Genomic DNA, 17,635 nt, shown 5'->3' on the forward strand with positions numbered 1-17,635 from the left:
CTGAAACCTGGAAGCTTGTGAAGGTCTGACTTTATCACCGAGTTCCCGGCTGGGTTTGTTTCATTTTGTACTACAAAAATCTGTCTGAGCAGCTGCAGGCAAAAAGAGATCCCACACAAAGTTGTTGAGGAATAGATAAACTTTGCCATCCTGAAGGGAGAGGCTTGTGGTGAAAGAACCTCCCTCTGCCAGAGCCCTGCTTCATGACAAATACCACAACTGGAAATCCCACAAAGGTTCACTCACAGGCAAGAATAGGTTTTTGAGCAAGCCAGTGAGGACCAAACCAGATGGTCAGAACATAACCAGGGAATCGTCTGTCAGAGAGATACGTAATGAATTTGCTTCACGTGACATCACCCTGACCAATGCTAATGGCAATGGTGTGCTGCAGGTTGTCTGGATCAAAGTCATTAATTGTGCAAAACTGCTAACACGTGAACTCCAGATCCCACAATGTGCATAGCTCACAGTGAGCCCATCACTGCAGAAAGATTTAGTGGCACTACAAAAGCCACTATTACTGGATACTGACACCAAAACCAATTATTGGCAGATTGGGACTATCTGATTTCCAAATTCTCCTTAACTCCTAAAAATGGCAAGATGTTTTAATAATCCACAGCAATGCCGACCACAGAACCTGCTCAGACCTTGGAAGGAAGGGAATTGATGCTCATAATTACTGACTGAAGCCTGGTGGTCTGCCAGAACTGGGAAGCCTTTGGTGGGCCACATACAGAACTTGTTATTGAACTCCAAAGATGTACTCAAAAGACATCTTTTGGATTGGAAGGACATCTCCTGAGAGCTCAGATTTTTCTTTTCCCCACCTTTTTTTTTTTTAAACTGGATGTTGTTTGATGGCAACACTGGTCTTCTTTTAGTGTGCTACAATGCTAAGCCTGTCATTCTGACTCAACTCGTTTCATTTCTGGGTCTATTTCAACTAGTTCCTCTTGTTTCATGGGCTGATGAATAAGCTGAAGTGCTGCTCTATATGGAATGTGTTTTTTGGATTTTGGACTTTATATAGGCTGGATTTTCAACTGGAGTTTCAGTTGGGCTTGTGGTAGCTACATTGTGAGCCAGCTTATTTCTGCTTATATCTTCTCCTATCAGAAAGCAACCAATGAAGCCCTGCTGAAATCTGAAGTATATTTTAAATACAACTGTATTAGAGCTCAATTTCTTACTGTTGCTGTGCCAAGAACAGCCCACAAAAAAGAAGTTGACACTGAATAGATGGTAGACGTTAAATCTTATAGGTTTTATTTCAGAAAACAAAACAAAACAGAACTTTGCAGCAGATATAGGAATGCATCTCGTATTTTGTTACAAAGTGCTAGTGTCCTACTGAAGAACCGACAGCTTCACAAGCTGGTATACAGCACGGGTATAGTATGCTCAGGTATACTTTGTGTCTCACTTGACGCTGTCATATCGTAGGAAAAAAAAAAGTCTCTCTGAGAGCAGGGTTAGCTGTACATTGAACAACGAAAAGGACGCGACAAATGGTATCGAGGAGCGAACATCGGAGTGTCCGGCAGAAGCATGGTGCTTGAGTAGAATGATGCCTTTCCACCCCGTGTTTTTGCAAAAGTATTAGTGGAAATTTATCTTACCTGACAGTTAAGAGTCAGTGTAATGCCAAGCAGCTCCAAGAAGCAACATGAGCAAGAGCTGGGTAACAAACCAGATCTAGGTGCACTGAGAGTTAGCCGAATTCAGCAGGTCTTTCATTGGAAGAACAAAATGAAAGCAGATGAGAAGATAGGAGTTTGAGGAATGAAGACAACTGGTAACTTGGTAATAAAAAATATAGAATAGTGACTTCAAAGTCCCTGACTGGGCATATGACACTGACAGGATATAGATTTCTTAAAATTCTTCCACTTTTTCTGCTCACTGAACCAGAGTATGATCTTTACATGGTCTTTAATGCTGAAGCTCTTCCATTCCTGGTGTTTCTTTGCAGATATACTGATGTATACCCAGTAAAAGGCAGTGCAAGATTGCATACGTTTCTTCTTTCCTGAGTAAATGGCACATAGTTAAAAAAACGCCACAAACCTAAAGGTTTCCCTTTTGCTACTTTAGATTCAGAGACAGGATTTCTGCTCCTATGTGAACAGCCAGTGTCTACTGGGTTCATGAAGACTGTGCTAGGGCCTTCTGTGATCAAAAAATCCATTGCAATCAAAGGGGTTTCAGGCATCCAAGGACAGAAAAAGAGAAGATCCCTGGCAGTCTAATTTTCAAGCCCCAAGAGGGTAAAATATATGGGTAAAACAGAGTTCTGGTTTAAATAAGTTGCCAAAGTAGTGGGGGACCTTGAAGTTTAAACATTGATGTCACTTGCTACTTATTTCCAAAAGAGAATCCACTTTTGAGTAAGTTCTCTTAGTGCCCAAAGACCGAAAACATAGCAAGGGCTTCTTCACGTGGGATGACTTCTCTTATACCTTTGTGGACTATAAAGGAGCTTCCGAGTTGTGTAAAGAAGATAAAATCCAGAAACACAAAGTGGATACCTGGAAAGTTCAGGAGAAAAGGGAAACTTTTCTCCCACAGTCTAACTGCACCGACTCCTGGTGCTTTCTGTCCCATAATCTCCAGCTTTATGCGATATAAATCCATTGAATTCCGGGGCACTTGAATGGATCTATGGATCTTCCCAATAATGTCAATAGTACAGAAAAATGTAAGCAAGAACAAATGGGCAGAAGTTCTTTGCAAAATAAGCGATATCTTCACAGTCATTGTGTAGAAGCTGAGTGGATGATCTGACAGCAAACTACAGCTTACAGTTCTGAGGATCCATATCTGGGTTTTGGCATCTTCCATTTTCAGGTGAAAACGAGCTTGCTTAAGTATAAAAAAGCCAGTAAATTCATACTGTAGCCAAAAACGAATTCTGCAAATGCTGCTATCTCAGCCATATATAAAAGTAAACAATCATTTGATAGTAAAGCAGGTGAAGCATCAAAGAAGCTCCATTTGAATAGTATTTATTTGCAATCATTAGTTTTAAACGGGAAACTGTTTACAGGCACACACTAGGTAACCAAAATAGATTGAACATAAAGAAATCTATTTAAAGGTCCTTATCAAATATTTCAAATATTTTATTAAATATTTTATTCATTTGCATTATCACAGTTTAATGTACTTTAGCATGTTATACACATGACTTAACATGTGCACTTAAAAGTATCAAATTAGAGGTTTTCAAAGAAAGTATGACATTCTATAAATGTGCTCATTGACTTATCTACACACATCTAAGAAGGCAGTAGCTCTGTTATACCATTGATGGAGATGAACTATTGTAAGGCATGTTTACACCAAACTTCGGAGAGATAAAGCCAAATACTAGGTCTAAATTCCCTGGAAATACATGTGAGAATAGAATTTGAAGGATTGGGCTCTAAGAAGAAAATTCATGGCAAATCAGTTGTGTTAAAACTGTCAACAGATTCTGGCTATTAAAAGCAAGCACTGCTGAGAAAGAAGGTTTTTGCAGCATCCAGGTCAGCAGGATCCGTGTTTTTTTCAGGTGTGATTTTTGAAACTCAAACCTTATGGTGTAATGTGTAGGGAAGAGACCAAAATCTAGCAAGAAAGTTGGAAAACTATCATCTAAGAAACCTCATGTTGTTTTATGATCTAACGTGGCAACACTTTTGTACAGAGTACATGTTGCAAGTCACTGCACTCCCACGTGTGTATGTATACATATACATATGTGCAGACACATGTACATATATGCCTCTCTTGCTTTTGTCACCTTCAAAGACCCAATCACTGATTAAAGTGTAGCAGTATGAAGGGGAAAACATGGTTTCAGTTGTGGAGGTGAAAAGAGTAGACTAGACCATTACATTCGGAATCCTGGTTAGTTAACCTGAACAGGTGTGGTTTTTCTAGTAGAGTACACTGAGGGTCTGCTGGTATGTGCTAACAGTCAAGACCCTGAAACTACAATGGAATTCTTTGGAAGAACTCAACAAATGTTAAGCTATTTGCAGTCATTTTAAAAATTCCATCTAAATGAAGGCCCTAGGTCACAGTGACGTGCCTCCCCCAGGAACATCACGCAAGCCCAAGCTTAACTCCAAGAGCGTAGTGGTCCGTGATCGTGATCGGGGCTCCTGCACTGTCACAGTGCCAACAATGCTGCCCCTTAAGTAAGGAGGGTTTTCAGACTAAGCTTAGGTGTGTTGCTGAGTGGAGATCTCATGTCAAGTCTTTCTAGATTTCTGCCTTCAAAGAATTAGTGGGGGAACATAAAATATACATCTATCTCATAAGCTTCTTCAAAGTTGTCAATTCATGAGTATATAAATGAGTATAATAGTACTTAGGTGAGAGCATAAACCTCACTGCGCCTTTTTATTGGGGAATTCAGAGGAGGAGGCAAGTAACTCTTTCACAGCCTAAATGGACTCGTTCACGGCACTCAGTGTCCTGAAATGCCTCAGCATCCTGGCAGCTCTAGTTGACAGTTCCACAATATGTACAAGGTAAGGAGAATGCCACGAGTATTACAAAACATGGCAAAGACACCTAGGAGCTCTACAATCTATCAAACAAGCACGGCAAACAGACGGCATCTAATGGATAATGTATGGAATACAACACACAAGTTGCACAGCTATGTTTCCTTGTGAAATCAGGATTGCAAACGAAAACTCCAGAAGAAGTTTCAAGAGCAGCTCTTGGCTTACTCCAGAAGCCCACCACCCCATGATCGCTGCATTTGCTGCTGTTACAAAATCTGATCTCACTGAACCAAGGAGAGCTAGTGGGCCCACGTCCTGCAACCCATATGACTATGGCAGAAGATAAATAAAAAAGCTCCAGCAACATAGTTTGGCTACCACCATATATTCAGCCTTTACATTTTCTGCACTACATAAATGTTGCTCTTGGAAAATAAAGCACACAGCAATATACAAATGGTATCAATGGCCAAAAAGATTACATGATCGAGCACGAAAGCAAATGGAAGTTAACGAAAGTAGTCTTTTAGGAGAGGTAGCCATATTAGACTCAGCATTCAAAAAAAGGGAGTGCACTCAAAAGGGTCAACATACATCATAGTGTCTTGTAGACCCATCATGTCTCTGGTTTTCCTACATTATTTTTTTTGCAGAATGTACACACCCAGGCAGGCGCGCACACACACACACACACACACACACACGTATAAATATACATCTTTTTTTCTAATTCCCCTTTGTTGCCATACTGAGAATAAAGGCCAGCTTTCCTTTCACGCGCTCTCAGCTTTCACAAGTCTATAACTGTTGCCTTCAGTCTGTTCAGTATCTGTACAGTAGCTAAACAGGCAGTGGAAATTAAAACTGCTTCAATTTATTATCCCGTTGCAAAAGACAGCATCCAAACTATAAGGCATTCCCTTGTTCCTGATGTGAGTTACAACTCTCTACGTGATACAAACTGCAGAATGCTCTTCTCAGCCTTGTACTACAGAGGCGGCTTTCACCCAAATAATAAAGACCAAAGCTGAAATTTAAACACCACAAATTCACACACTTCTACCAGTCCCTTGTTCCTGTGCCCCTTTCCAACAATGCTTATCACTTAAATTTCAAAAGTCATGCAACAATACTATAAAATAGAAACCCAAACTACCAAGAAGTCTCTTGCTCATGACTTTGGGATACTGTATCAGTATAAAAGAGCACTCAGTCATCTTAAATAAATATATTCTTTTCTGAAATCACAGCACATTCAAGGGGTAGGTACTGCCATAAGCAGAGCACTAAATAATCTCCATAGATGTTTTTAGAATCGTTTAGTCGGAAAGGACCTATAAGATCATGGAGTTTTGATTGATTTGGTCTAATATGTGGAAAACAGCCTACTGTGGGGATAAGAATCTGCATCTCAAATGTTCTGCAGAACGTTTTTCCCATATTTGTATACAGTACTAGAACAATTAAGAAGACATTACAGTAATTTTCTCCCAGCTGCTTAGATCTGTAGCTTCAGCTACGACAATGTATTTTGTTTACCTCAAAACTACATATGAAATATCGAAGATGACTAAATAAATAAAAGCCAAGGAAAACTGGGACAGTACTGCATTTTACACTTGAGACAAGATTCCCCCCTCCCATGGATAAGTCACAGAGGACGACTACAGTAAATGCTTGTCTTTTTTTTTTTTTAAAGAAAGATTTATACACAGGTTCAGATCCAGAAAATAATGTGAAATGCATAAATATTGATAGCTTTAGCTAAGTTAAAATGGGTTCAGTAAAGTATGATACAACATATTCAGAATAAACAAAGCAGAAAAGCATCATATTTTGGTTTGCTTGAGATATACATAAGGTGCAACAATTTCTTCTCTAGAGGCATTTGTGGACAATGTTTTAACAGGTAACAGTGTTTGCTGGTATACTGAAGTACACACAATAGCAATAAGATTTTCCAAAATGAAAGCAGCTGAAATTAATAAAAATTAAAACAAAACAAATAAGGAAAAAACCCAACCCCAATACAGTAAGATATTGGTCTGAAATTTTTGTTGTGCTAACAGACTTTGTTACCTGAAAATACTGATACTCCTTCTAGTAGATTCAGGGAAAATTCTAGCTACTCAAATCGAGACATCACTCAGAGAACCAACAAAGGCAAATGCCTAGTGAACTATAAAGCTTTGCAGGATTTCTGCTACTCTCAGTGCCTAATCGCTTAAAAATTAAGCATATCTACAAAAAGGTTTATAAGTATCTGAAAACAGTCATATCCAGTAAACTGACCCAACCCTACCCCCTCTCTAAGGGAAAGTCAAGGAAAAGCAGATCAAGTAAGATATTAATTTATATAGAAAAAAGTAATTTTCTGTTTCTTTTAAAAAAGGTACCATTAATATACAGAAATATCTCCAGGAACAATATTGAAATTTAAATCGAGGAAGGATGGGGTGCTTTGACAAAAATATATCTACTCTAAAGGTTTCTAGAGAAATAAGTTAGTACCATTGTCAACGTGAACGGCCTGCACTGTAACATATTTGGATTTCAGCTAATTATAAAGTGGTCCAAAACTCCAACAGCCACCCTGCTGTGACCCACAAGTTTTAAGTCTTTTAAGTTTTTCCTGTCTTGTTAAAATAACTTATAAAACTTTAATAAAATCTTATTTCAAATACCGCCATAGGCTGCAATGGCATTCTAGGGGCTCTTATTTACCTGAATTTTTTAAAAAACCTTTTCACTGACTCATTGGCTTGTAAATTTTGCTGTTCTTCTGTTGTTCCCTTCTTTCAACACGTGCATCCTCAATGGTGCTGTTTCAGTGACACTTCCCCAGCTACCTGCCTTTTGTCAGACCTTTAATCCTTTCTTAAAACTCATGTGGTACATTGTATATTGTTTCCTGACACTGAACCAGAGACTTTCACTTAACTACAACAATGAAAGGCTAAACCTAGCAAGCATTAATAGAGTTACGGTCCATATGGCTATTACATCAAATTAGTTACAAAATAACCCCAAAACACATTATCAATTCAGTCAAGTATAAATAAGAATGCCTGATAGAATGATGTAAACTCGCATCATTTAAAGACTTAATTCAAAGAACTTCAAACGCAATCTAATACTATCAAAAGTTCAGCCGGTATGACGAAGACTAATAGAAAATTATTGCTGGAGTCCAATTTGGTAAATTGTTGTGCTACAATGCAAAAAGTAGGGAAACATCTTGTGCTATAGAAGAAGTACCCTGTTGAATTTGTAGCTTTAGATCAATTACTAGTGATCATTTTGCATCTATTGGTAGGAATCAATGCTTGGTTATACAAGAGTGTAAGTCAAGATAGTGAAGATAACAGGCCAAGTGATACATTTGGCCTGCTTTTGGGATGTATTCATGAGAGCAAAACACAAAAATTCAACACAAGCAAAGACAGAAACTGGCAGATGGATCTGTTTGGTAGTCTGAATTCAGTCAAATGCTATTCTTCGGTTGTAGTTTATCTGTATACAACTTGCCCACTTGACCAACACGAACTGTAATTGGCCCTTTATGCAAACTCTGAAGCTGATTTGGACTGTGCATAGTAACTACAACAATGCCAGTGTCTGTAAAATGTAAAATGTATGTGTATTGATGTACACGTATATCGAAAAGTCATGGTTTTAGGTTTTTCAGAACGGTGAAATAATACTAAGGTCACTTTTGAAAAACGCATTTGCAGTACTTTTTGTTTACAGGAAAGTTTCACCAAGTCGCTCAGGTATCTATGCAAAAATAAAGGAACCCTCCAAGGCATGAAAGACAAGTCAATTATCTGCAGTATTTTCTTTTCCATACACCACTCCTTTTTCTAATGCACATCATCCTGGTTATTCAAAGCTAAATTAAAAAGAAACAAACCCAAACATAGCCTGTCAGAATTTTTCCCAGTAAACTCTACCACTCTGGTGGCAAATATAAAAGTGCAGAACATCTGGACCACATGGCTGCCCAAACACCGCTAACAATGGTACATCTGTCCAGGCTGCCTTGAGTTCTCTGGAACAGGTTTTAAATTCACTCTACAATATAAACGTAGGCATACCCTATTAATATAAACCATCTTAGAACTTAAATCTTCATGTACAAAAATGACTAAGAATATCTAATAATAACTAGTGCAGTGCGTCAGTGTTTTTGTTGGTTTTTTTTTTTTCCTTTTTTCATTTTCATTTAGAGTAACTAGGTATTATATGAAACTAGTTGCCGTACTCTCTGGTTGGTAAAAGAGATGCTGTGTGAGCTAACAGTAAAGGCAGCCTTTTTCACACCAACCATCTATTTACTGTTTAAAAGCCTTCAATAGAAAGCAAGCTCTGGGATCATTCCACTTCATTTCTGTTCATTAATAGACAATTAATATCACCCTCCTACATACTGGGTTCCGATTTGAGGACCTGGCCCAAGTTGCTAACGTCTGGCTTCCAGTGAATTCTGGGCCACTCAGAGCAATAAGCACTTTATTGCAGTCTCTAGTTCCATCACATGGACTGACTAGCTTCCCTTGGTAAAGACAAGGCTAGGATATTAGGTAAAGCACAATGTTTTACAATAAAGTAGAGCTTCACTGGTCAGCGCAGGAAATAAGCACTGGAGCCTGAGACATTTCATTTGGCTGTCCATCGTGTGGGAGAGGTGTGGCCCTCTGACTTCTGCAAAAGAAGAAAAGAAAAGCCACCCATCAATATTTGGAGCATGGGAGGTGCTTTTATCAGATCAGAAGGGATGGAAAGCAGCGCGTTGTATGGTTTAACATCCAACACTACAGCACCGTGACTCCTTGCTTGCTGCAGGTGCTCACATACTGAGGTTACATGCTCTTTTTAGAGGTATTTCTGCAACAGTAACACGGTACCCTGAGGAAAGCCTACACAATGCAACGGCAGGAAAAAACAAGACGTGATGGTATTTAACAACACAAAACAAAATGCACAGTTGAAGAGGAAGGTAAGTGCTGCTACTCATTTTGTAAGGGCTTCAGCCCTCAGAAGCAAGAGTATACAGCTCACGTGTGGCAAAAGAAGGCAAACGCACAGAGGGGTGTATCATGTTAATGCGAGCCAACAGCCAGGTTTTAAGCAATATATAAATATACTCATCAGTGGAACTGCACCTTGGGATTACTCTGAGTTATGTGACTGATCACTACATCAGCCTAACACAACATCTCTTTCATTACTACAGCAATGTTACTTTAAAAATGATCCCCTGGCACAGGCTATCATAAAAATAAACTGTGGCAGAATTAAGTGCTGGAAATCAGTATCAGTCTTTGCAGCAAATGGACTTGAAGAACTCCTTTGCAGCTTGCCTTTTAAAATACATACACAAAGCATGTCACCACCTGTTTGTTTTTTTCTTTTCTTGGAGGCCCACTTCTTATTTACAACACAGCCACTTTACCTCACTCTGGCACAGCTAAGACCCCAGCAGAAAGAGAGGTACCAATGTGCTTTGCACAACTGGAGTGCAATGCAGCGGCCTTGGCACAAAATGCAGCTCTGGTTCACAGTGCTTAACCAGGGCATGCACAAGGAAAATAAAGCTAAACAGAAAATTTGAAATGAAAACCACACTGCCAAAAGGCTTCCATGTCCCAAGGCTCTGTGAAACTACTTAATAATTAAATTCAGACACTGAAGAAACACATCAAGCAAACCTCTAATTCCTTTTTCGTGTTTCCGGCTATTTGCAAATAAAGTGAGTTGCAAATAATAACAGTCAACAGAGTAGAAAACAGAGAAGCATCTAGCTGGTAAGATTTAAGTTTCTGTTTTGACTTCCATTTGCCAAGTATGGGAGGGACATGGTTAACTTTGTACTGAGAGAGAGTCCTCCCCTGTTGCCATTTCCCCCAGGGTGATAACAAGCTGGCATTTCCAACTGTTGCGGACAGTTGCCAGTTTGGTGTTTTCGGGCCTTACAGAAGGTCCTGCATTATTTTAGCTTCATGATGACATGACAAAAGATGGGATTAAAAAAGGAAGACCGAAACAGAAGGCTCTGCAAAACATTTGGTCACTTCAAGATAGACAAGAGAAGGACAAGAACTCTTAGAGGAATAAAGAGGAAAAAAGCCACAGCAAAGTGAATCCTGTTGCTTTAGTATAATTCTGGTCAGCGTTAATGGCACTCAATGAAAACAAAAGGGTGAATGAGAGCAAAGCATAGTGCAGCACTTCTACAAGTCTCACTCTGTGGCTTCTGACTACAAAAAATGACAGAAACAAGTTCAGACTTTCATCATGGTAATAGACACTTTTTTTGCAATTCTGTGAGAAAAGGCCAGGCTGACTGCAGTGTGAAAACACTCCTCACCCAAAACAATGCTGCTTAAGCAAGACAATGGTTTCTGTAGAGAGGAGCTAGCAGACAGGGTGCAGCTCTGTTTCTTGTAGGGTCCCTAAGCTCTTAAAAAGCCTTTCAGCGTTTCATGTCCAGCCTGAACACACAGGACTGGGTTCACCAATGGAGGCCATGAGAACAACAGTAAATTGAGATTGTGGATGGTTTCATCAACTGCTGCCTTGTGGAGCTTCTTAGGCAGCCAGTAATCTCTCAAATGCCATCTGCAGAGGCTGTGATGGTTTCAGACTGGCCCAGCGTTTCCTCACTGACTTTCCACTGCGGGAGAGGATGGGGTTTCATCTCTAGTAAGCTGCACCATCAAAGAACAACACTGAACTACCAAGAGCCAAGGAGGACTTGCTGTCACTGGTTTCCTCTCATCACAGGTCTGACCATGCTGAACTGATTAAACAGCCCAAGTAACCTGTACATTCCCCACCTTATGTCTGTGGACAGTCTACTCAGTAACTGAGAGGACCAACCCAAACTACTGTGGCTTTCGATCACTCAGAGTTGTTCTGACCCATGCTGTTCTGCAGATGTTTTGCCTTCTACACAGCAAAACACAAGAGTAAAAATAACAAGTTAGATTCCTTCACCCATGTTCAGCATAAAACTTCATCTCAAATTGTATGAAATTTCCTCCAATGTCTTAGGTCACTGAAAAACATGAATGAGCATGCAACAGCTATTTAAATCTACTATTTTCTGACAAATAGCATTTGATAATTCTCAATCATTAGGATCTCAAGCACCATATGAACCTGTTTTTATAAAAAAACGCATAGGTAAGCTTAGCAGGAAGGGTAATTTTACTGACTGCTAAATAAGATTACACTGTCATTTAGGTGAAGACTTAACACTATTGAGCAAGTGGTGTAAAACAGGCATTTACAGAAAGCTGAGGAAGAGGAAACGCAGGCCAAATTAAAGTCTGCTATTCACATGCTTTCTGAACAAGTTGTCCATCACACACTATTCACTTAGACAACAAGGGGAAAAGGAAACCTTACCTGTGCACATTTTCCATGGCTGCTACTTCCGCCAGAGCAGCTAAGCTAAAAAATGCAGACACCGCTGGCATATCTGATGTAATACTATGATTTTCTTCCGTCTCTGCATTTCTGGAGCATTCACTGTTGTAATCTGTTTCTGCACTTGATGTTTTTTGAAGAGTACTTTGTGGCAGCTCTTTTGGCTTCTCCTCTGCAAAGAAAGTAAGTTAAGTTTGCAGATATTAAATCCACAGTAGCCTACTGATATACGGACTAGTCTGATGCTAACAGAATCTTTACCTTTAGGACTTCGATTCTGCAAGTGTAATCTGATTCATGCTGCAACCTCTTCTGACCCAAGCTATTGGCAGAAGCACAGTACTAAGGTTTATGAAGCAATTTACTCATTTTGCATTCAACTGAATTTGATCTTTTAGGTCAGGTGAGAAAGTTTTTGTGTATGCAGTAGTCCTGAAAGATCCCCTCAACTGCAGAGAACTCTGACAAGGACTCTGGCATTGACTGTCATAGTACAGAATTCACTTTTACAACCTATAACTAGGTGCAGTGTAATTTCTTTGCTGAATTGGAAACAAGTTATGAAAGGTAACCATTCTCCATTTCTCTCTACATCACTCTCAGAGTGAAATATCCAAGAAGAAAAGACACATCTGGTCATTCAAACTAAAGAAGTTGGTCATTATGGACTCGCTGATTTCCCAGTTGATTGATACCTGTATTTTAAAAAATGACCTTTATAAGCAGGTATGAAAACAAGCTAACTGAAAAACACTTTTCCTGATAGGTTGCTCGTACCCTTAAACCTTCTCCAACCATTCAGTTTTAATAAAATTTAAACCCCAGTTTCCTTACCCAGTGTCCCTCCTGCTGGTGACACTCGACCATCTGCTGTTCGGACGAGATGTGTGATCTTAGTTTTCCTTGCTTTTCTTTTCTGGCTGCCAACTAAAGGCTCATGCATCATTGCTGGCTCTGGAGTGTTTAGGGCAGATATAGAAATTTTATTCTTCCAGGTAGACTCACTGGAATTTCTGTCTTCTAGTAGTATGGCTGGAAAAGGACAAAAATGCAATTTTACATACAGAATAATTCAGCTACCAGGTATGCTCATTTACCATTTTGCATATTTCTTCATAAAACCTTTCCTCACAGGTACTCAGAGCACAACCCATGGCAAGATGGGATCTGAATGCCACAGGTGTTTGCAGGGGAGCAGTAGTATCTGCTCTTTAAGATATCCTGGAAAGTAGAAACCTGCGAGACGGGCAGTAGCACTTCAGTGGGAGCAGGGTATCAGTCTGTATAAAACACTGCAACAGAAGATGCCAGCAAGTAGCTAAGAGACAAAATGTATTTAAGGAACAGTAAGAATCCTCATGTAAGCTTATCTTAGCTCACAGATGGACTCACGAGCAGAATTCAGGAATTCCTGACTAACCCCAGTCTCACCTCTGTAGTCACTCTACCTCAGTTCCTCTAAGCAAAGGTAAATACTGCCTTTTTACAAAACAACAAACCTTAAAAACACCCCAAAGAGGCAGCAAGTACAAAAGCAGAGCTAGATCACAGCTGAAGACAAGAATGCTAAAAAAAGGAAGTAAGCATGGCATAAAATACTGTGAAAGAAATACTGCCCACATAAAGTCAGAGAGTGAGAAGGGTACACTTTAAATCTTTCTTAGTAGTTCCAGTGTTGGCATTTCGAAAAAGCCTTTTGACCTGAACTGGAAAATGATCCCAAATTTTCACTTGACTAAAGTTACTTTAATTTTGTTCACAAAGAAATTGGTCAGACAGCAATCGCAAAACATATTTATTTAAGCTTCCAAAGCCTAAGATCAGTGTGCAGTAGTCAATTGTTCTCAATTTGCATTGATTTAATAAGCCATACTGCTGATCCCATGGGGTATCACTAGTCCACAGAGCAAATAGGTGACATCATTTTTCCTCCTGTGATAAAAGCATTATGAAGCCTACCCCATGTGCAATCAGTGTCAGCTAGGGTTAGAAAGAAGTTACAGGTAGCAAATGAAATGCCCAATTAATTTTTTACAGATGCCTGTCTAACCTGTTTTGAAACTGGGAACACACCTGGCATCTGCACCAAGTCCTTGAGGTATTTCTTCCCCAGTGTACTGCCATCCTGAATGATTAAACATCTTTTTCCTAATGCCTGCCTGCACCTCCTCTCCCCAGCTGCATTTTCCACTTGTTATTTTCTTTACTACCTGTCAGGTTATAGCCCATCTCTTTGCAACAGTCCTTTATATATTTTTCACAGCTGTTACTGTGTCTCCAGTTAGCTTTCTCTTCCCCCAAGTTTCTTTTAATCTTTCTTCCCATTTTAAAGACACATTTGTTCACTTTTTGGGTGGTTGGACCAGCAAAAATTACACACACAAAACTGAGGCCAGAGTGCAAACAGCTGCTCTTTCAGAAGGGCTAAGCACTGAGGAAGAACAATTTCCTGCACTGGCTGGGTCATGCAGGAGCACCCAACCCCACAAAGTGTGCACAGCAGCCAGGCAGTCTGCATGGCCTTTGCCCTCTTTCATTTTAGTGCGTATTTCTGTTTATTGTTTGTTTTGTAGATTTAATGAGCTTCCGATTCAAAGATACAGCTAATAAAACCTTTATCTTTTGTGAGCTTCTTTAACTGTTCACTGTGTGAGGATTTGGACTAGATGAAGAGAATAGCTGCAGCACATTTTATCTTGTTAGCGGTTGCCCTTTGCTCTTTTGTTTTAATAGGAAGGGACCTTTCAATGTTTTATGGCATAAGAATACAATCAGGTCGAGTATGTACGTGTAAAAACATTTGGAAACATTCCAAACCGTAATTTGTTTATGACCTTAATTCACCCTCCTACGTTCTCTAGTAAAACATTTTTGAACTTGTGCACGCTCGTTATTTTGAAAAAAAGCACACAGCTTCAGGTAGCGCTTCTCAGCTATACCGCTAACCTTTGCAGAGCAGAGCTATGCTGTAAAATTTACTTTTTGTAAAGAGAGCAAGAGAAAGCACAGAAAAAGATCCACAGCCCAATTAAGTAGAAGCACCAATGACTGGAAATACGACTTTCGAGTAACTCAATTGGACTAATAGCGAGATGTTCAGACAAGCTTCCTACATTGAGATGAAAATCTTAATTGGAATGTATAATTAAATAGGCAGCTTTCTCTCTAGATTTCTTATTTGGGAATTCAAAATCGTTGATTATGTATTAATGTAATGGTCTGGTTGTAGTCCAAGACTATTTGTTAATTCTGATTTGCTCTAATTAGTACTTTGACAGTGCTGTCTAATTCTAGCTTGAATGAGTTTTATTGGTTTTAATCTTAGTACTACAACTCACTTTGTTTTTTTTACATTTAATAAAAAAAATAAGATTATTTCAAACAATAAACAACATATGATAAAAAGCAACAAGATTTGGTATGTGTTTAATTAGATGTGTTGTACGTCAGGTCACTAGAAATCAACTTTATTGATCACAGCCGAGAGCTCCCTTTTACATTTTTCCTTTTCATACTGCATGTGTCAAAAAAAAATAAAAAGCAGAAAAAAACCCTTGAAAGCCAAAATAAAAAGAGACAATATTAAAGACATAAGGAGTATACGATGTTGGTGTGTTTGACTAAGAAACAGCAGAAGGTGGCTCTACAAACTCAGACGCACCAAGTATATTCCCTCTCCAGGTTTTTAAGTGTTTCCAATCTTTGAAATGAGACTTGAGTCCTTTTCTTCTCTAGCTCTAAAATAAGCTTATCATCACCTCATCATAACATTGCTACCATACAGTTTTGAAGAAGGAAGGATTAAAGGTGAACAATGAGTAGTTTTTCTGTGTGTCGGTACAGGGTGAATGTGGAAGGGAAGAGCATCTTTATTCCTCGCTAGCAGTCGTAGTGGACATTGGTTTAAGAAATCATTTCACTGACTTCTTCATAGAGTATTATTCAAGCAGACATAACACCTAATTTGGAGGAAATCACACAAGGGCTTCACTCACAAGACCCTTTGCACTGACCTCCAGGAGAGAGAGGAGTCCATGCTTCAACAACTGTAAAGCTAAACCAGGTGCTAATAGGGGTCCTCCTGCACCTTCTTCAAGAGAAACAGCATTCCACTGCTTCAGCTGACAAAGGTATAACCATACAGATGCTCCAAATCAGGACTTAGCTTTGTTCTGCAGAAAGGATAGGGCTAAACAGGTTTAATTCCCTGTATTTTTCTTTAGTAATGCCTTTTAATCCATCTGACATTCATTCTGTTTCCACACCATCCTGTGTTCAAGAGCTGTCCCATGAGGAGCTCAGTTAATTTTCAGGAACGTGCTGCCTAGAAAGAAATGAGATTCTGCAGCTACTTGTGCAGTCCTGCCAACAGGTATCTGCATGCTCAGCTCTTCACATGACACTGGCACGTGCAGAACTACAGGCTTATTTTTGCAAGCAGAGTTGAGAACGTGACATGAAGATGTGGGCCTTCTGCCATGCTTACACCACAGTGGCAAGAACAACTCTTGAGAGTCTTCTGACTACTTCTCTGTATCTAGAGGTCTACACCAGATGGTTTCCTGAGCTAGATTTGTTAAGGGTTTGCATGGACAATTTACTCTTTTCTGCAGGCATGCAGAGTACATGTAGCCTTATTTCCCCCTATATCTGTGAATAAGAAAAATGAAGTCAATTGAACTGACCTGGCACACCACAACAGAGGACAAGCTTTTCAGACTGAACCTCAGCAAAACACAGATTTAAAAGAATTTCTTTAGTGATGCCTATCTGTTATGAGAGAGAGCTGCAGAAGTTTAACCATGTCTACTGCAGAATGAAGGCTCTGTGGGTCTAAGCACGCTGGTATCAAGAAGAAAAGGCGAGCTGTAATGCTTCAGTGGTCTTTATGAAGTCAAAAACGAAAAATTAGCAAAGTAGAGCATAGCTTCAAGTCACCAGTGTCTACGGAACCACTTCACCAAAGAACTGATGCCAAGCACACTCTGGCCCATGTGCCAGCAGAAATACCAGCTCTTTGATAACAGGACACTGCTACAATACTGCTTGTGGGGTCAGGCAGCACACGGACCTGCAGCAAGGGCTGGGGACTAACAAGCAGAGGCAAAACGGCAGATGGTCAAACCAGGTGTACAAGACAGCTGTCTGGGTGGGAAGCTTTGCTGTGTGAGCAGCTCTGCTGTGTGAGCCCATGCTGACCCAGCCCTCCCCCAGCTGGAATGGATGCCCAAGGCACAGAGCTACTGGCTGCCTCTGGGCTGCAGGCCCCACACAACAGGGCCCTGATGGGAAAGCTGCTGGAGGATCAGTATAAGGCACAGGTCTGCTTCACACATTCACTAGTGCTGAGACTGGTATATATATTCATCTTCTCCCCTTCTGGTGTCAAGGTCAATGTTGCAGCTGGTTGTTACAAAAACCATGCACGAGCCCTCAGCACAGCTCACTAAGAGTATATGCAAAGAGGCAATTGATGTTTTTAAGTACTGCTTCCCATCAGAAAGTCTTGACAGAGTGGCAGAAAAATAAAAACTCTCAGCTGTGTGGTGTTCAACTTTCCTGAACAGGTACGGGTCCAGCTGTGCTTCTGTCAGCCTTCCTAAGGACGGGATGTACCTCTTAACATGCTGCATGACTGTGTACTCTCTGCTAGGAGGAGCAAGGGTGCAGCATGTGCACTGCTGTTTTACTGGGCT

The 17,635-nt window shown here is 40.0% G+C and overlaps 1 protein-coding gene across 2 annotated transcripts in view; it reads right to left on the bottom strand.

The window, feature by feature from the left end:
• Nucleotides 1–1,251: 1,251 nt before the first annotated feature.
• Nucleotides 1,252–17,635, bottom strand: part of BBX (BBX high mobility group box domain containing) — a 54,081-nt gene continuing 37,697 nt past the window's right edge. For both annotated transcript variants that reach the window (XM_039379866.1, XM_039379865.1), the window contains exons 10-12: nucleotides 12,774–12,971; nucleotides 11,919–12,111; nucleotides 1,252–9,209 (exon numbers count right to left, since the gene is read on the bottom strand). In XM_039379866.1, the coding sequence (XP_039235800.1) occupies nucleotides 9,122–9,209; nucleotides 11,919–12,111; nucleotides 12,774–12,971 (479 nt within the window). In that variant the 3' untranslated portion in view covers nucleotides 1,252–9,121. The remainder of the gene's footprint in view (nucleotides 9,210–11,918; nucleotides 12,112–12,773; nucleotides 12,972–17,635) is intronic.

Source organism: Pipra filicauda, unplaced genomic scaffold (assembly GCF_003945595.2).
Source record: "Pipra filicauda isolate LSUMZ 115617 unplaced genomic scaffold, ASM394559v2 scaffold179_size1759329_pilon, whole genome shotgun sequence".
Classification (NCBI taxonomy): Eukaryota; Metazoa; Chordata; class Aves; order Passeriformes; family Pipridae; genus Pipra; species Pipra filicauda.